The sequence below is a fragment of the Salmo trutta genome, chromosome 13, assembly GCF_901001165.1.
Source record: "Salmo trutta chromosome 13, fSalTru1.1, whole genome shotgun sequence".
Classification (NCBI taxonomy): Eukaryota; Metazoa; Chordata; class Actinopteri; order Salmoniformes; family Salmonidae; genus Salmo; species Salmo trutta.
The window spans coordinates 33,039,683-33,060,140 of NC_042969.1; the positions used below are offsets into that span (position 1 = coordinate 33,039,683).

The 20,458-nt window shown below is 48.0% G+C and overlaps 1 protein-coding gene across 2 annotated transcripts; it reads right to left on the reverse strand.

Annotated features, from left to right (window-relative positions):
- Positions 1–202: 202 nt before the first annotated feature.
- On the reverse strand, positions 203–16,047 carry plp1a (proteolipid protein 1a). 2 transcript variants are annotated; one of them, XM_029771901.1, is made up of 7 exons: positions 15,996–16,047; positions 10,996–11,182; positions 8,999–9,155; positions 4,945–5,113; positions 2,625–2,698; positions 2,409–2,474; positions 203–1,958 (listed from the first exon to the last, which is right to left on the reverse strand). In XM_029771901.1, exons 1-7 carry the CDS (start codon positions 15,997–15,999, stop codon positions 1,878–1,880), a joined length of 738 nt encoding a protein of 245 aa, XP_029627761.1. In that variant the 5' UTR covers positions 16,000–16,047; the 3' UTR covers positions 203–1,877. The 2 variants fall into 2 exon arrangements, with proteins under 2 accessions (XP_029627761.1, XP_029627760.1); XM_029771900.1 differs by lacking the exon at positions 15,996–16,047 and adding an exon at positions 13,751–14,054.
- Between the last annotated feature and the right edge of the window lie 4,411 nt (positions 16,048–20,458).

The following is a 20,458-nucleotide window of genomic DNA, read 5'->3' on the forward strand; positions in this document are numbered from 1 at the left end:
CAGCCTAGTTTCCCGTGGCAGACTTCACATAAATGTGAATAAATAAATGCCACGTTGACTAGCTGGCCAGGACACACAAGGTTTGGTTCTGGGTTCCAACAGTAGTAGTCAAACCTTTTGGAGTAGCACGGGTACTCCAAATGGGTTCAATATCCGGTCGTGACAGAAACAGAGAGAACAATTTCTGTGACAGAGAGAACCATTTTTTTTTAAAAGGACAGACCATCTTTTATTGCCAAACCAACATATCATAAAACACAAAGAAACAAAAAACAGACAAACAGCCAGCCGTCAGTTCACAAAACCAACCTGAGCTGTTGGATAAAGCTTCCACCCAATTGGATAACCTATACTCACAGTATGTTACAAGATATTTTGTTAGCAAGAGATTAAACAAAGTGTGAATTGTCGTTAAGATTAGTACATTTACCTACAGTAAGTACTAGGGTGTTATACAATAACTACTAATATTTTCTAGACAGCTACAGAGACAAAACTATATAAAAACTGCATTGTTTTGCCTCTATAACAGACCCTCATCCCTTGTGAACGTTACCACATATACTGCCAGAAGGGGGAGCAATGATAATATCACCTCAATGCAGTGCCATACAGTGTCAAGCATCTTCAGAGATGTTTTAAACTTCTAAATAACATAAAGGTTGCAATAAAAAAAAACATTAAGCACCTGTAACAACTTTACTATCTCAATATTAAAAACAGAGATATTAAAGACTTCTCCTACTGATCTGTACCAACCAGAAATCTATGGCACAAACTCACTAAAAATGTTGTCCCTTTTCTCAGAAATATCCCTTCATTCAAAGAAATGTTAACCCTTTTCTTTCCAAGTCCCTTCACAGGGTCCATGACCTCCAACAGATGGGGTGTCGTGCAGCAGTGGGTCCGTCACAGAAGGGTTGTATTCAGGCCTTTGAGAGAAGCCTTCAGCCTTTCTCCTGTCTTTGTCATGAGACCCTCTCCCTATGACATGCAATCTGACCCTTGCCATAGACCAAGGTCCCTATAGTAACAAAGGGGCCTTCTCACACAAACCTCTCTTCCACCCCCTACCCGGGAGCCGGGGCAGGTGGACCCTAGCAACCCCCTCTGATTGGTTAGTTTTCTAAGAAGTCCTAAGGGGGGTGGCCTCCATTGTTGAGGCCTTTCTGCCTCCCGTGAGAAAAGGCCCTGAGGTCAGAGAGAAGAACTGCAAACGCACACATGTCTGGTACCATGGCAACCAGATGTGAGGGATGGTACCCATGGTAACCGATTATAATCCCAAAGCCTAAAGTAGGCAAGTAGTCCATAACCAAGTAGTCCCTAACCATGAGAGTCAGTGGGACATTTATAACTGAATACTTTTGTGAAATAAAATGATCTTTGTTATGTTACTAGGTAGGTTTTACATGTGATTTACGTTTTAAAAAGTGAGGAAAACATGGTGTATACGTCAGGCACACTAACCGCAGTATATGAGGAACATTACATCAATCTTTACAAACCCATGATAAAATACACATGGAGAATAACAAAAATACAGAAAACTTCTAACTTGAAGAAGACAGCTTCAGAGCAAAGTAAATATAACATGAGAAGACCAGTGTGACAAAGCAGTAGACTAAGGTAGTGTACGTCTGGGTTTCCACCAAACCACCCATGGTGCTATGAAGACACAGTACATGGAAAGGTTGGTGGGTCGTGAAGGGAAAAATGGAAAGAATAGGAATCGTTCAAGGAATCAATCACTCAAGTTCAAAGAATCAACTCCACCGGTGGTGTTGAGGAAAGGCAGAGGGGTGTTAGGGAGTCATAGTGTCCTCTCTGGGTGTCTCTGTGTCGGATGGAGAGACAGGAGGGAGGAAGTGGGGAGTCTAACACCGCGTGCCTATGCCCTTTCTCCCCAGGTACCGCAGCACCGCAAAGTTATAGGTGGTGGACACCATGTAGGTGAGCTAGAGAGAGAGAGAGAGAGAGAGAGAGAGAGAGAGAGAGAGAGAGAGAGAGTAAGTAAGAGCATAGACCAAAAAGAGACAGATAAGACAGAATTTCGAGCCACATTTCATGCACCTATTATGTTCATCAAGGTCCATGACAATCTCAGTATAATTCAGATCTACAGTAGGCTACATTAACAGTGTACTGACATGGTAATGTAACTATGGGATCTTCCCAGCAGGAAAAGTACCAGACGTTATGACATTATTAGGGGATTTCTATCATCAGAATCAGCTGAGAACTCAAAGTGAAAGAACAGAGAGCTACAGTGAGACTTATCAGCCATGGAGGCCTGACGTTCTGGCATTCCTGAACACCTACACTGACTACGTCACATAAGACACAACTCTATTGTAAAGCTGTAGCCAATCTGGTCCCAGTTAAGAGATTAGGGCAGGGTCACTCACCAGAGCCAAGAGTGTGATGCCTGCCCCGGCAAACGCAGCGATGTACAGGTCGTAGGTCACACGGAACTGTAAAAGGACAAATCAGAGTCAGAGATGAGTCAGAGTGATCATGTGTCATTCTGGAAATATGTCAGAGAAACGTTAACAGTCTAGACTCTAGAGACGCATTGTTTTTAACATGTCTGCCGTTCTATCGTGAGAGACTGTATTACTGACCTCTCTGGTTTTGCAGACATTGGACAGTGTCATTCCACAAGCTTTGCCTGGCATCGCATTCCATGGTAGGAGCCCTGAAAGAGATGAAAAATATATACACATATCCGATTCTCTGCTTTCACAGTTGGTAATGTCAGGGTGTGGTCTGGTATGGTACGGTCTGGTACGGTATGTTTTGGTACGGCAAGGTCTGGTATGGTCCGGTACGGTATGTTCTGAGTTGGCCTGGTACGGTATGTTCTGGTACGGTCTGGCATGGTAAGGTAAGGTATGTTCTGGTACGGTCCGGTCTGGTACGGTATGGTAAGGTATGTTCTGGTACGGTATGGTGAGGTGAGGTACGGTCTGGTAAGGTATGGTATGGTACGGTAAGGTATGTTCTGGTATGCATGTTCTGGTTTGTTAAGGTACGGTATGCTATGGTACGGTAAGGTACGGCCTGGTACTGTAAGGTAAGGTCTGGTATGTTCTGGTACATTACGGTCTGGTAAGGTACGGTCCGGTAAGGTACAGTGTCCCAGCCCAAAAAATTGTGGGGGTACCACGTACTGGTAAAACGTGAGCCTATCACAATTAACATATATTGCCAAGAAAAATATAGGCCATGAAAAATGAGCGAATTGCGTTGTGGTTCGACGAGAACACTTTTTGCCAAGGCGGAGACGAGTGGCCGAGACCGCGGCGGCCGCAGACAACAGTGGATGCATCAATTCAGTCTACAAGTGGAGGCCTAATGACAATCCCACAATGCCATTACAATACACCAGGTGTTTTAGAACTGCTGTCTCTTTCTATTCATCAAATTGCGGGTGCATAGCGCACTGTTGGGGTTTGGATGCTGGAATTATTTTCTGAGTGAACTAATGTGCACAAGTAGCCTACAGGACCACCTTTGTTAAGTGATTGTTTGACAAGCAGATGAAAACATCATGACCGGTTGTGTTTCTGCCACATTAAAGGTAATACATGTTAAACGTGGTATGACCAATCTTTACTAGGCCCACAGAGATCATACAGTGCATTTAGAAAGTATTCAGAACCCTGGACTTTTCCCACACTTTGTTACGTTACAGCCTTATTCTAAAATAGATTAAAATATTTTCCCCCCCCCCTCAACAATCTACACACATTACCCCATAATGACAAAGCAAAAACAGGTTCAAATTTGTTGCTTATTTATTCCAACTTAAATGTCACATTTACATAAGTATTCAGACCCTTTACTCAGTACTTTGTTGAAGCACCTTTGGCAGCGATTACAGGCTTGAGTCTTCTTGGGTAAGACGCGACAAGCTTGGCACACCTGTATTTGGGGAGTTTCTCCCATTATTCTCTGCAGATCCTCTCAAGCCCTGTCAGGTTGCAAAGGGAGTATTGCTGCACAGCTATTTTCAGGTCTCTCTAGAGATGTTCGATTGGGTTCAAGTCTGGGCTCTGGCTGGGCCACTTAAGGACATTCAGAAACTTGTCCCGAAGCCACTCATGCGTTGTCTTGGCTGTATACTTAGGGTCGTTGTCCTGTTGGAAGGTAAACCCTCGCCCCAGTCTGAGGTTCTGAGCGCTCTGAAGCAGGTTTTCATCAAGGATCTCTCTGTACTTTGTGCCGTTCATCTTTCCCTCGATCCTACCACCACCATGCTTCACCGTAGGGTTAGGGTTCACCGTAGGAATGGTGACAGGTTTCCTCCAGATGTGACACTTAGCATTCAGGCCAAAGAGTTCAATCTTGGTTTCATCAGACCAGAGAATCTTGTTTATCATGGTCAGAGTCTTTAGGTGCCATTTGGCAAACTCCAAGTGGGCTGCCATTTGCCTTTTACTGAAGAGTGGCTTCCATCTGGCCACTCTACCATAAAGGCCTGATTGGTGGAGTGCTGCAGAGATAGTTGTCCTTCTGGAAGTTTCTCCCATCTCCACCAGAGGAATTCTGGAGCTCTGTCAGAGTGACCATCGGGTTCTTGGTCACCTCCCTGACCAAGGCCCTCCTCCCCCGATTGCTAATTTTGGCCGGGCAGCCAGCTCTAGGAAGAGTCTTGGTGGATCCAAACTTCTTCCATTTAAGAATGATGGAGGCCAGTGTGCTCCTGCACCTGAGCTCAATTTCGAGTCTCATAGCAGATGGTCTGAATACTTACGTAAATGTGATGTTTTTTATTTTTTTATACATTTACAAAAAATTTAATCAATTTTAGAATAAGGCTGTACCGTAACGAAATCTGGAATTAGTCAAAGGGGTCTGAATACTTATTGAACGCACTGTATGTTACCATATGAATGAACATAGCAGATGATATAGTGAGGTGATGTTTTCTTTCTTTACCGTACTGCCTGGCGTCGATACAGAGCTGGTTGATGCTAGCTGGGGTCTCAGTCAGGACGGTGATGGTGTGGCAGGTAGAGTCCATGTTGTAGAAGAAATAGACAGGCAAGGCAGAGAAGGCAAACACTAACAGCCACACCACCGCCAGAAGGTACGTTATCAATATAAACTGCAGATGAAGAGAGAGATTCATGTTTAGGCATTATGAATCTTAACAGGCCAAAAATGAATCAGGGAAGTGTAACTTTCAGAGTTTTGTTGAGCTCTCATCTCCACCCTCACTCTCTTACCTCTATCCCACTAGCCTCAGCCCCACTATACCTTCACGCCATCCTCTCAACTACCTCCTCACCCAGCCTTTCCTCCATCCTCATCTTCTTAACTCCATACCATCCACACCCTGTTACCATCACCCCTCCATCCTGTTACCATCACCGCTCCACCCAGTTACCATCACCCCTCCACGCCAGCCTGTTACCATCACCCCTCCACGCCAGCCTGTTACCATCACCCCTCCACCCAGCCTGTTACCATCACCCCTCCACCCCAGCCTGTTACCATCACCCCTCCATCCTGTTACCATCACCCCTCCACCCCAGCCTGTTACCATCACCCCTCCACCCCAGCCTGTTACCATCACCCCTCCATCCTGTTACCATCACCGCTCCACCCAGTTACCATCACCCCTCCATCCCAGCCTGTTACCATCACCCCTCCACCCCAGCCTGTTACCATCACCCCTCCATCCCAGCCTGTTACCATCACCCCTCCACCCCAGCCTGTTACCATCACCCCTCCATCCTGTTACCATCACCGCTCCACCCAGTTACCATCACCCCTCCACCCCAGCCTGTTACCATCACCCCTCCACCCCAGCCTGTTACCATCACCCCTCCATCCTGTTACCATCACCGCTCCACCCAGTTACCATCACCTCTCCACGCCAGCCTGTTACCATCACCCCTCCACGCCAGCCTGTTACCATCACCCCTCCACCCAGCCTGTTACCATCACCCCTCCACCCCAGCCTGTTACCATCACCCCTCCATCCTGTTACCATCACCCCTCCATCCTGTTACCATCACCCCTCCACCCCAGCCTGTTACCATCACCCTTCCATCCTGTTACCATCACCCCTCCACCCCACCCAGTTACCATCACCCCTCCAGCCTGTTACCATCACCCCTCCATCCTGTTACCATCACCGCTCCACCCAGTTACCATCACCCCTCCACGCCAGCCTGTTACCATCACCCCTCCACGCCAGCCTGTTACCATCACCCCTCCACCCAGCCTGTTACCATCACCCCTCCATCCTGTTACCATCACCCCTCCACCCTGTTACCATCACCCCTCCATCCTGTTACCATCACCCCTCCATCCTGTTACCATCACCCCTCCACCCAGCCTGTTACCATCACCCCTCCACCCCAGCCTGTTACCATCACCCCTCCATCCTGTTACCATCACCGCTCTACCCAGTTACCATCACCCCTCCATCCCATCCTGTTACCATCACCCCTCCATCCTGTTACCATCACCCCTCCATCCTGTTACCATCACCCATCCACCCCAGCCTGTTACCATCACCCCTCCACCCCAGCCTGTTACCATCACCCCTCCATCCTGTTACCATCACCCCTCCATCCTGTTACCATCACCCCTCCACCCAGCCTGTTACCATCACCCCTCCACCCCAGCCTGTTACCATCACCCCTCCATCCTGTTACCATCACCCCTCCATCCTGTTACCATCACCCCTCCATCCTGTTACCATCACCCATCCACCCCAGCCTGTTACCATCACCCATCCACCCCAGCCTGTTACCATCACCCCTCCACCCCAGCCTGTTACCATCACCCCTCCATCCTGTTACCATCACCCCTCCATCCTGTTACCATCACCCCTCCACCCCAGCCTGTTACCATCACCCCTCCACCCCAGCCTGTTACCATCACCCCTCCATCCTGTTACCATCACCCTTCCATCCTGTTACCATCACCCCTCCACCCCAGCCTGTTACCATCACCCCTCCATCCTGTTACCATCACCCCTCCACTCCAGCCTGTTACCATCACCCCTCCATCCTGTTACCATCACCCCTCCACACCAGCCTGTTACCATCACCCCTCCACCCCAGCCTGTTACCATCACCCCTCCATCCTGTTACCATCACCCATCCACCCCAGCCTGTTACCATCACCCCTCCACCCCAGCCTGTTACCATCACCCCTCCACCCCAGCCTGTTACCATCACCCCTCCACCCCAGCCTGTTACCATCACCCCTCCACCCCAGCCTGTTACCATCACCCCTCCATCCCAGCCTGTTACCATCACCCCTCCATCCTGTTACCATCACCCATCCACCCCAGCCTGTTACCATCACCCCTCCACCCCAGCCTGTTACCATCACCCCTCCACCCCAGCCTGTTACCATCACCCCTCCACCCCAGCCTGTTACCATCACCCCTCCATCCTGTTACCATCACCCATCCACCCCAGCCTGTTACCATCACCCCTCCACCCCATCCTGTTACCATCACCCCTCCACCCCAGCCTGTTACCATCACCCCTCCATCCTGGTACCATCACCCCTCCACCCCAGCCTGTTACCATCACCCCTCCACCCCAGCCTGTTACCATCACCCCTCCATCCTGTTACCATCACCCCTCCACACCAGCCTGTTACCATCACCCCTCCACCCCAGCCTGTTACCATCACCCCTCCATCCTGTTACCATCACCCATCCACCCCAGCCTGTTACCATCACCCCTCCACCCCAGCCTGTTACCATCACCCCTCCACCCCAGCCTGTTACCATCACCCCTCCACCCCAGCCTGTTACCATCACCCCTCCATCCTGTTACCATCACCCCTCCACCCCAGCCTGTTACCATCACCCCTCCACCCCAGCCTGTTACCATCACCCATCCACCCCAGCCTGTTACCATCACCCCTCCATCCTGTTACCATCACCCATCCACCCCAGCCTGTTACCATCACCCCTCCATCCTGTTACCATCACCCCTCCACCCCAGCCTGTTACCATCACCCCTCCACCCAGTTACCATCACCCCTCCACCCCAGCCTGTTACCATCACCCCTCCATCCTGTTACCATCACCCCTCCACCCCAGCCTGTTACCATCACCCCTCCACCCCAGCCTGTTACCATCACCCCTCCATCCTGTTACCATCACCCATCCACCCCAGCCTGTTACCATCACCCCTCCACCCCAGCCTGTTACCATCACCCATCCACCCCAGCCTGTTACCATCACCCCTCCACCCCAGCCTGTTACCATCACCCCTCCACCCCAGCCTGTTACCATCACCCCTCCACCCCAGCCTGTTACCATCACCCCTCCATCCTGTTACCATCACCCCTCCACCCCAGCCTGTTACCATCACCCCTCCACCCCAGCCTGTTACCATCACCCTTCCACCCCAGCCTGTTACCATCACCCCTCCATCCTGTTACCATCACCCCTCCAGCCCAGCCTGTTACCATCACCCCTCCACCCCAGCCTGTTACCATCACCCATCCACCCCAGCCTGTTACCATCACCCCTCCATCCTGTTACCATCACCCATCCACCCCAGCCTGTTACCATCACCCCTCCATCCTGTTACCATCACCCCTCCACCCCAGCCTGTTACCATCACCCCTCCACCCAGTTACCATCACCCCTCCACCCCAGCCTGTTACCATCACCCCTCCATCCTGTTACCATCACCCATCCACCCCAGCCTGTTACCATCACCCCTCCACCCCAGCCTGTTACCATCACCCATCCACCCCAGCCTGTTACCATCACCCCTCCACCCCAGCCTGTTACCATCACCCCTCCACCCCAGCCTGTTACCATCACCCCTCCACCCCAGCCTGTTACCATCACCCCTCCATCCTGTTACCATCACCCCACCACCCCAGCCTGTTACCATCACCCCTCCATCCTGTTACCATCACCCCTCCACCCCAGCCTGTTACCATCACCCCTCCACCCCAGCATGTTACCATCACCCCTCCACCATTTCCCCGACTCTCTCACCGTGCTACTAAGACAGCGTCCACACAGGGTGCTCCTGAACTCTCCGAAGGTCTGCTTGGCGGCGCTGGTGGTGTAGAATCCCTCCGCCAGCAGTACGATGCAGTAGAGGAAAAAGAATGAAGCCAAGCCATAGATAACATACTGGAAGTACTGGATACTATGTTGGAAGAGCAGAAGAGGAGGGGCAGGGGAGAAGGAAGAGGAGGGGCAGGGGGGTGAAGGAAGAGGAGGGGCAGGGGGGTGAAGGAAGAGGAGGGGCAGGGGGGAAGGAAGAGAAGGGGCGGGGCGGGGGTGAAGGAAGAGGAGGGGCGGGGCGGGGGTGACGGAAGAGGAGGGGCAGGGGAGAAGGAAGAGGAGGGGCAGGGGAGAAGGAAGAGGAGGGGCAGGGGAGAAGGAAGAGGAGGGGCAGGGGGGAAGGAAGAGGAGGGGCAGGGGAGAAGGAGGGAAAAAGTATTAGGACACATCACTACAGTAGGTCTATGATGTCTACCGCTAACATGAGGTCTACCATTAACAGTAGGTCTATGATGCCTACCGCTAACATGAGGTCTACCATTAACAGTAGGTCTATGATGCCTACTGCTAACATGAGGTCTACCATTAACAGTAGGTCTATGATGTCTACCGCTAACACGAGGCCTACCATTAACAGTAGGTCTATGATGTCTACCGCTAACATGAGGTCTACCATTAACAGTAGGTCTATGATGTCTACCGCTAACATGAGGTCTACCATTAACAGTAGGTCTATGATGTCTACCGCTAACACGAGGTCTACCATTAACAGTAGGTCTATGATGCCTACCGCTAACATGAGGCCTACCATTAACAGTAGGTCTATGATGTCTACCGCTAACACGAGGCCTACCATTAACAGTAGGTCTATGATGGCTACCGCTAACATGAGGTCTACCATTAACAGTAGGTCTATGATGTCTACCGCTAACATGAGGTCTACCATTAACAGTAGGTCTAGGATGTCTACCGCTAACATGAGGCCTACCATTAACAGTAGGTCTATGATGTCTACCGCTAACATGAGGTCTACCATTAACAGTAGGTCTATGATGTCTACCGCTAACATGAGGTCTACCATTAACAGTAGGTCTATGATGTCTACCGCTAACATGAGGTCTACCATTAACAGTAGGTCTATGATGTCTACCGCTAACATGAGGTCTACCATTAACAGTAGGTCTATGATGTCTACCGCTAACATGAGGTCTACCATTAACAGTAGGTCTATGATGCCTACCGCTAACATGAGGTCTACCATTAACAGTAGGTCTATGATGTCTACCGCTAACATGAGGTCTACCATTAACAGTAGGTCTATGATGTCTACCGCTAACACGAGGCCTACCATTAACAGTAGGTCTATGATGTCTACCGCTAACATGAGGTCTACCATTAACAGTAGGTCTATGATGTCTACCGCTAACATGAGGTCTACCATTAACAGTAGGTCTATGATGCCTACCGCTAACACGAGGTCTACCATTAACAGTAGGTCTATGATGCCTACCGCTAACATGAGGTCTACCATTAACAGTAGGTTTATGATGTCTACCGCTAACATGAGGTCTACCATTAACAGTAGGTCTATGATGTCTACCGCTAACATGAGGTCTACCATTAACAGTAGGTCTATGATGTCTACCGCTAACATGAGGTCTACCATTAACAGTAGGTCTATGATGCCTACCGCTAACACGAGGTCTACCATTAACAGTAGGTCTATGATGCCTACCGCTAACACGAGGTCTACCATTAACAGTAGGTCTGCCGTTTAGTTCAATGTACTTATACAGCAGACTTAGGGGACATCTTAACCAGTGGTGGCCAATCCTGGTCCTGGATCGCCAAAACAATCTAGGTTTTTGTTCCAGCCCAGCTTTAACAAAACCTTCTAGGTCTTGGCCACCCCTACTCTAATCAGTTGCAGGTATTCCTAGGGGGTAGGTTTGAGATAAAGCAATAGCTTTTGAGCCACTCACAGGTAGGCCAGGGTAATGTAGTCCTGTAGGTTACGGGCGAAATATGTCTCGATGAGTCTCTCCGTCTCAGTGAGGGCCTGGTGACCACAGCCACAGAACAGAGCTATCCCTGAGAAACACAGCAGAGTGGCCACCAGGGAGCAATACGGTACTCCTCCCAGGCACTTCATACAGCAGTCATAACAACCTATAGGACAGGACATAACGACATAGGGGTTAATGTAGGGTTACGTATGGGTTACCTGTAGAGAAGCATAGGGCAACCACCAAGGGAGTGGTAATGAACATACGTCACTGTGACTAAATGGATGGATAAACAACTGTATACTGGAAGGATCTGGCTACAGTTATTACACTATCCAGCTGTGGTCGTAAAATAGCTCATCCCTGAGTTACTCTTTGTGGCCTTGGACTGGTCTGTTCTCTATGCACAGTAGCGTTCAGTCTGTCAGCTAGCTACGGCCATTCTTCCCCAGAGTCATGTGCTGTGAATGGGCCCTTAGGATGTGAGGATCTGTCTGTCCCAAACCCAGCACTAACCCTGGCTCCAATCAGCGCTCACTCCATGGACAGTGGGAGAAAAGAGGGAGGGCAGAGAAAGAGACTAAGAAAGAGAGAGGCTGCTTGTGTGACTGCAGAGACAATGTTCTTTGTCCCGGTGCAGTGTGGGAAGACAAGGGCCACCAATGTCAAGCAAACAATAGCCAGAGCCACCTCCAGCACCCACACTGGGGTTTATAGGAGCAGAAGGAGGCTTGTGACAGCCAGAGGGATATCCAATAGTCCGTGGTGGAAGTGGGGAAAGACAGGAGGGAGATCACGCTCTCCCTCAGAAGACTGGCTGGAGCTGGTACCATTATTACAGTTGGCACAGATGGCAGGAAGGGGCACCATACACATGCACTCGGTGACTCCAGGGTTTTGTGTGGGTAAGTGTGTGTGTGTGTGTGTGTGTGTGTGTGTGTGTGTGTGTGTGAGATCAGGCTGTCTTCCAGGTTGCATAATCACTCCAGTGTGGAAATTAGTTTTGAACCAATTAAAAAGTTTGCCAATGAAAGAACACGGACTAAGAAGCAATTTATGGTTGATTGGAAAATGTGGTCGGGGACTCCGTATGGATTGTGTGATGCAATTACGAAGCCAAATTGAGCTTTGGACCGCATCACCTTGCTCCCCTCAAATTTTGTAACAATGCGGAGGGCTCCATATAGTTCCGCATTGACATGATTAGTTGACGGTAGGTGATGGCGGGAGGTCCAGTATAAACACAAACTCACTTCCTTGACAACAGCTCTGCGAAGCGCTAGAAGTATGAATGCCCTGCCTTCTGCAGAGGCCGTATCACCTTGAATGCTGCACGGCCAACGCAGACGTAGGACTGACCATGAATTGCCTTTTATTAACACACTGCCGAAAAGCCTCTTCAGTAACATGACTTGATATTGCTGTCCCCAGTCCACCTGGCCATGCTGCTGCTCCAGTTTCAACTGTTCTGCCTGCGGCCACGGAACCCTGACCTGTTCACCGGACGTGCTTGTTGCACCCTCGACAACTACTATGATTATTATTATTTGACCATGCTGGTCATTTATGAACATTTTAACATCTTGACCATGTTCTGTTATAATATCCACCCGGCACAGCCAGAAGAGGACTGGCCACCCCTCATAGCCTGGTTCCTCTCTAGGTTTCTTCCTAGGTTTTTGGCCTTTCTAGGGAGTTTTTCCTAGGTAGTTTTTCCTAGCCACCGTGCTTCTTTCACATGCATTGCTTGCTGTTTGGGGTTTTAGGCTGGGTTTCTGTACAGCACTTTGAGATTTCAGCTGATATACGAAGGGCTATATAAATACATTTGATTTGATTTGATATTCAGCACTTTACTTTTCAAGTCTCAATACCTATGTTCAAGCAATTTTGTTACTTTGACAAAATAGCAGAACTTATCATACACATAGGAAGGAAAATAGCAGTACTTCTCAGTACACATAGGAAGGAAAATAGCAGTACTTATCATACACATAGGAAGGAAAATAGCAGTACTTCTCAGTACACATAGGAAGGAAAATAGCAGTACTTATCATACACATAGGAAGGAAAATAGCAGTACTTATCATACACATAGGAAGGAAAATAGCAGTACTTATCATACACATAGGAAGGAAAATAGCAGTACTTCTCAGTACACATAGGAAGGAAAATAGCAGTACTTGTCAGTACACATAGGAAGGAAAATAGCAGTACTTCTCAGTACACATAGGAAGGAAAATAGCAGTACTTCTCAGTACACATAGGAAGGAAAATAGCATAGTCACCCAGCAACAGGTGCAGGGGTTTTCTACCTAGTTTAAAACAGTTCACTTCTCTATTTGCACCATTCTAGCTTCAAAAGTCCCCTCTCGAGAACTACAGAGAGGAACTATACTAATAAAGATACGGACCTATTAGGACCTCAAACAACTTCTCATGGACGTCACAGACCTTTATGCCCGAAAACAAATAGCACTTAGAACACATTAGGTTGGTAAAAATGAAGACATTGTAAGTGAAAGACAACGCACCTCTGGAAAGTAGCCTTGTCTGTACCTCTCGAAGCAATAAATAAATCACTTATCAGCACTTTTCATGCCAGACATAATATAATATTTTATAATGCCAAAATCATTCAAAGAATACCAAAGAAAATGTACAGTTTGGTTGTGGTTGGTTGGTTATTAATAGCCATTTAGAGGTACCATAACAAATGTAGACGACTTACCCATGCTGTCTCTGGTAGAATGTGTGCTCAATACCGGGGTTCTGTGCTGCTTTCCACCACAGCTGCTCAATGATATTATGCACGACTTGTCCTCAGCCCCCGTATATCAATCTCAACTCGCTGTCTCTTTCACTCTCTCTCTCCAACAATGAACAGACAGACCCGCTGATGGCCGAAAGTCGAATCTTAAAGAAACAATGTCGCTTTTCAATGGACTAGGGGTCCGCACTAGAACTGGCCGGGTTCAAGACTGAGGATAATGAAGGTCAACTTCTCTCCCCGTTGGAGAAATGTACTTCAGTTCATTGTTAGTAAGCAGCACCACGTGCATTTGCATATAATTGTGGTAGCATATCCAAGATGTCTTCCCAGAAAAGATTCCACATTTGCATATCATTGTGGTAGCATCTCCAAGATGTCTTGCCAGATAAGGTTCCACATTCTTTTCTTTCTTTCTTTTGTGTAGCCTAGTCTAATAGGCCTAGTAGTAGTGATGCCTACTGTTTCATGGGATAATAAACAAAACAATAGCCTATTATTGTGTTGCGCAATGTGAATCAACAGGCATAGGCCACAGCCTACTAACCTTGTATGAACCATCCTGATCTCGCTAGCTTACATTTTGTTTACGGGCTCCTAACCAATTGTGCTATTGTGTGGTTTTTTTGTGTTATTTGTAACTTATTTTGTACATAATGTTTCTGCCACCGTCTCTTATGACCGAAAAGAGCTTCTAGATATCAGGACAGCGAATACTCACCTCGTACTGGAAGAAGATTTTTTCTTTAACGAGTCAGACGCAAAGGGTTTACTTCAGACACCCAACAAGGCCCAAATCACCGTCATTCTCAGGAAGAAAAGACGGAGATATCGGGGACGTAGGTCGGCGTGCCTTGTAAGGATCCGACGGCGAGTGAGTAATCCCTCTCTACCATCAATCCTATTAGCCAACGTGCAATCATTGGATAACTAAATGGAAGAGCTGTGATCAATACTATCCTACCAACGGGACAATAAAAACTGTAATATCTTATGTTTCACTGAGTCGTGGCTGAATGACGACATGGGTAACATACATCTGGCTGGGTTTTTGGTCCATCAGCAAGACAGAACAGCTGCCTCCGGTAATACAAGGGGTAGTGGTCTGTGTCTATTTGTAAATAACAGCTGGTGCACGAAATCTAATATTAAGGAAGTCTTGAGGTTTTGCTCGCCTGAGGTAGAGTATCTCATGATAAGCTGTAGACCACACTATTTACCTAGAGTTTTCATCTATATTTCTCGTAACTGTCTACATACTACCACAGACTGATGCTGGCACTAAGACGGCACTCAACAAGCTGTATAAGGCCCAAAGCAAACAAGAATATGCTCATCCAGAGGCGGCGCTCCTAGTGGCCGGGGACTTTAATGCAGGGAAACATAAATCCGTTTTACCTCATTTCTACCAACATGTTAAATGTGTAACCAGAGGGGAAAAACACTCTAGACCACCTTTACTTCACACACAGAGACGCGTACAAAGCTCTCCCTCGCCCTCCATTTGGCAAATCTGACCATAACTCCATCCTCCGGATTCCTACTTACAAGCAAAAACTAAAGCAGGAAGTACCAGTGACTCGCTAAATAAGGAAGTGGTCAGATGACACAGATGCTAAGCTACAGGACTGTTTTGCTAGCACAGACTGGAATATGTTCTGGGATTCTTCCGATGGCATTGAGGAGTACACCACATCAGTCACTGGCTTCATCAATAAGTGCATCGATGACGTCGTCCCCACAGTAACCGTACGTACATACCCCAACCAGAAGCCATGGATTACAGGCAACATCCGCACTGAGCTAAAGGGTAGAGCTGCCGCTTTCAAGGAGCCGGACGCTTATAAGAAATCCCGCTATGCCCTCTGACGAACCATCAAACAGGCAAAGCATCAATACAGGACTAAGATTGAATCGTACTACACTTACTCCGACACTCGTCAGATGTGGCAGGGTTTGCAGACTATTACGGACTAGAAAGGGAAGCATAGCCGCGGGTTGCCCAGTGACACGAGCCTACCAGACGAGCTAAATAACTTCTATGCTCGCTTCGAGGCAAGCAACACTGAGCATGCATGAGAGCATCAGCTGCTCCGGACGACTGTGTGATCACGCTCTCCGTAGCCGATGTGAGTAAGACCTTTTAAACAGTTGGTTGGCTATTAATAGCCATTTAGAGGTACCATAACAAATGTAGACGACTTACCCATTTTGTCTCTGGTAGGATGCGTGCTCAATACCGGGGTTCTGTGCTGCTTTCCACCACAGCTGCTCGATGATATTATGCACGACTTGTCCTCAGCCCCCGTATATCAATCTCAACTCGCTGTCTCTTTCACTCTCTCTCTCCAACAATGAACAGACAGACCCGCTGATGGCCGAAAGTCAAATCTTAAAGAAGCAATGTTGCTTTTCAATGGACTAGGGGTCCGCACTAGAACTGGCCGGGTTCAAGACTGAGGATAATGAAGGTCAACTTCTCTCCCCGTTGGAGAAATGTACTTCAGTTCATTGTTAGTAAGCAGCACCACGTGTATTTGCATATAATTGTGGTAGCATATCCAAGATGTCTTCCCAGAAAAGATTCCACATTTGCATATCATTGTGGTAGCATCTCCAAGATGTCTTGCCAGATAAGGTTCCACATTCTTTTCTTTCTTTCTTTTGTGTAGCCTAGTCTAATAGGCCTAGTAGTAGTGATGCCTACTGTTTCATGGGATAATAAACAAAACAATAGCCTATTATTGTGTTGCGCAATGTGAATCAACAGGCATAGGCCACAGCCTACTAACCTTGTATGAACCATCCTGATCTCGCTAGCTTACATTTTCGGCTCTCCGTAGCCGATGTGAGTAAGACCTTTTACACAGGTCAACATTCACAAGGCCGCAGGGCCAGACGGATCAGCAGGACGTGTACTCTGAGCATGCGCTGACCAACTGGCAAGTGTCTTCACTGACATTTTCAACCTGTCCCTGACCGAGTCTGTAATACCAACATGTTTCAAGCAGACCATCATAGTCCCTGTGCCCAAGAACACCAAGGTAACCTGCCTAAATGATTACCGACTTGTAGCACTCATGTCTGTAGCCATGAAGTGCTTTGAAAGGCTGGTCATGGCTCACATCAACACCATTATTCCAGAAACCCTAGACCCACTCTAATTTGCATACCGCCCCAACAGATCCACAGATGTTGAAATCTCTATTGTACTCCACACTGCGCTTTCCCATCTGGACAAAAGGAACACCTACATGAAAATGCTATTCATTGACTACAGCTCACCTGTACTCCCTGTTCACCCATGACTGCATGGCCAAGCACGACTCCAACACCATCATTAAGTTTGCAGACGTTACAACAGTGGTAGGCCTGATCACCGACAATGATGAGACAGCCTATAGGGAGGAGGTCAGAGACCTGGCAGTGTGGTGCCAGGACAACAACCTCTCCCTCAACATGATCAAGACAAAAGAGATGATTGTGGACTACAGGAAAAGGAGGACCGAGCACGTCCCCATTCTCATTGACGGGGCTGTAGTGGAGCAGGTTGAGAGCTTCAAGTTCAAACTAACATGGTCCAAACACACCAAGACAGTCGTGAAGAGGGCATAACAAAGCCTATTCCCCCTCAGGAGACTGAAAAGATTTGGCATGGGTCCTCAGATCAAAAAGTTCTACAGCTGCACCATTGAGACCATCCTGACTGGTTGCATCACCTGCCTGCTCGGCCTCCTTGCCGCAAGGCACTACAGAGGGTAGTGCATACGGCCCAGTACATCACTGGGGCCAAGCTTCCTGCCATCCAGGACCTCTATACCAGGCGGTGTCAGAGGAAGGCCCAAAAAATATCCAAAGACTCCAACCACCCTAGTCATAGACTGTTCTCTCTGCTACCATACGGCAAGCGGTACCTGAGCGCCAAGTCTAGGTCCAAAAGGCTTCTTAACAGCTTCTACCCCCAAGCCATAAGACTCATGAACAGCTAATCAAATGGCTACCCTGACTATTTGCATTGTCCCCCCCACCCTCATTTTTACACTGCCGCTACTCTCTGTTTATTATCCATGCATAGTCACTTTACCTCTACCTACATGTACATATTACCTCAATACCTTGACTAACCTGTGCTCCCACACATTGACTCAGTACCGGTACCCCCTGTATATAGCCTCGCTACTGTTATTCTATTGTTGCTCCTTAAATAGTTAAAATGTTTATTATTTTTTATTTATTTTTTACTTCAGTTTATTTGAGTAAATACTTTCTTGACACTTTTTTTCTTAACTGCGTTGTTGGTTAAGGGCTTGTAAGTAAACATTTCACTGTAAGGTCTACACCTGTTGTATTTGGCGCATGTGACAAATAACATTTAATTTGATTTGAAACAGAATGAAAGCTGGCGAGATCAGGATGGTTCGTACGAGGCTAACAGCCTACAGGAATTGAGCATATAAATAAATAGGCTCTTGACATCTTGTAAAATGTCATTTTTGGTTACCTTCTAGCCCACTGATTGCTGGACTGATCAGATGACATGATGGGTGGTGGGTCATGGGTGTTTGTTGTAAAGGTTGGCGTTGTAACATATCACTTTCCAAGATGGCGTAGCAGTCGGACGTGTGTTTTTGTCTTGTCTCTTCCCGTCCCTTGTAAACATCGTTTTTCCTTGTTTTTCTTTTTCATATATATATATTTAATATTTTAATAGCACTTTCTATCAACGGACTGAATATACTCTCCTGCAACCCGCCTCACCGAATGTGGTACGGATCTGCTATTTTTATACTTAAGAACTCATCAACTCATCAAAAGTTAGCCAGCTAACTGGCTACCAGCTAACTGGCTACTAGTTAGCCACGGCCCGCTAGCTGTCTAAAGTACATCGAACTGTTAGCTTAAGAGGCCCATCGGACAAATTCTTTGGCCACTATACCCACCATACGGAGCCCTGCTGATCCGTCGTCTGAACCGGAACCCCAACAGAAGCTAGCCAACTAACTAGCTACTAGCTAGTAGTCAGCTAGCCACTGCTAGCGGTCATCAGCCACCTCTAGCATGGACAACTCTCGCCAGTCTGCACAGTGTGACTCAAACCAGAGAAAATCTGACTTATTTTTCTCCATATCTCCGGATTCCTACCGCACCTGGATCATCGCAGCTAGCTAGCTGCTATTCGAGTTGCCACTCCTGGCTAACGTCACTGTCCCGACGCAAGAACCAATTAGCCTGGAGCTAGCCTTGCTAGGCCCATCTCCCGGTTAGCCAAAGAGGTCCATCAGCCACTACTTGGGCTACAGTACCTCTTTTAGCCAAATGGCTTGGACCCCCGCCAACTCATCACGACTGGACCACCGACGTGATTCACCCAATGGGTTTTTTCTCAACTGGCTCTGCCGTCGCTTCGTCCCCTGAAATCTCATCCGCTAGCATGCTTGCCACGGCCTGCTAGCTGTCCAGAGCACATCGGACTGTTAGCTTAAGAGGCCCAACGGACAAATTCTTTGGCCACTATACCTATTCTGCCAATTGGCCTGGTTTACCACACGGAGCCCTGCTGATCCGTCTGCCGATGTAATAGCACGAGGGGGCCACAACAGACTTTCTTCCGTCGCGATGTCCCGCCAAGGACCTTCTGTAGCTTGTTAGCCCCGGCCCGCAAGCTGCCTGAAGCCACTCACTGGACTCCTATGATCACTCGGCTACGCATGCCTCTCACTAACATCAATATGCCTTATCCATTGCTGTTTTGGTTAGTATTTATTGCCTTATTTCACTGTATAGCCTCTAGCCCTGCTCAATACGCCTTATTTAACACTTTAGTTCTACCTACCACACATGCGGTGACATCACCTGGTTTAAATTGAATTTCTAGGGACAATATCTCTTTCATCGTCACTCTATACACAGGTTTACCCTCACTGTATCCACATCCTACCATACCTTTGTCTGTACATTATGCCTTGAATCTATTCTACCGTGCCCAGAAATCTGCTCTTTTTACTCTCTGTTCTGAACGTACTAGACAGCCAGTTATTTTAGCCTTTAGCCGTACCCTAATCCTACTCCTCCTCTGTTCCTCTGGTGATGTGGAGGTTAATCCAGGCCCTGCAGTGCCTAGCTCCATTCCAGGCGCTATCATTTGCTGACTTCTGTAACTGTAAAAGCCTTGGTTTCATGCATGTTAACATTAGAAGCCTCCTCCCTAAGTTTGTTTTATTCACTGCGCTAGCCCACTCTGCCAACCCGGATGTTCTAGCCGTGTCTCAATCCTGGCTCAGGAAGACCAAAATAAACCTGAAATTTCCATCCCTAACTATAACATTTTCCGACAAGATAGAACTGCCAAAGGGGGCGGTGTTGCAATCTACTGCAGAGATAGCCTGCAGAGTTCTGTCATACTATCCAGGTCTGTACCCAAACAATTCGAGCTTCTACTTTTAAAAATTCACCTTTACAGAAACAAGTCTCTTACCGTTGCCACTTGCTATAGACCACCCTCTGCCCCCAGCTGTGCCCTGGACACCATATGTGAATTGATTGCCCCCCATCTATCTTCAGAGCTAGTGCTGCTAGGTGACCTAAACTGAGACATGCTTAACATCCTGGCCATCCTACAATCTAAGCTTGATGCCCTCAATCTCTCACAAATTATCAATGAACCCACCA

What these genes read in the sequence shown, in the direction of transcription:
- plp1a (XM_029771901.1), bottom strand. An exon ending in TACATTACCCTGGCCTACCT is followed by an intron (nt 9,156 to 10,995) that starts GTGAGTGGCTCA and finishes CTTCCAACATAG; the next exon opens with TATCCAGTACTTCCAGTATG. An exon ending in TATCGACGCCAGGCAGTACG is followed by an intron (nt 2,699 to 4,944) that starts GTAAAGAAAGAA and finishes CATCTCTTTCAG; the next exon opens with GGCTCCTACCATGGAATGCG.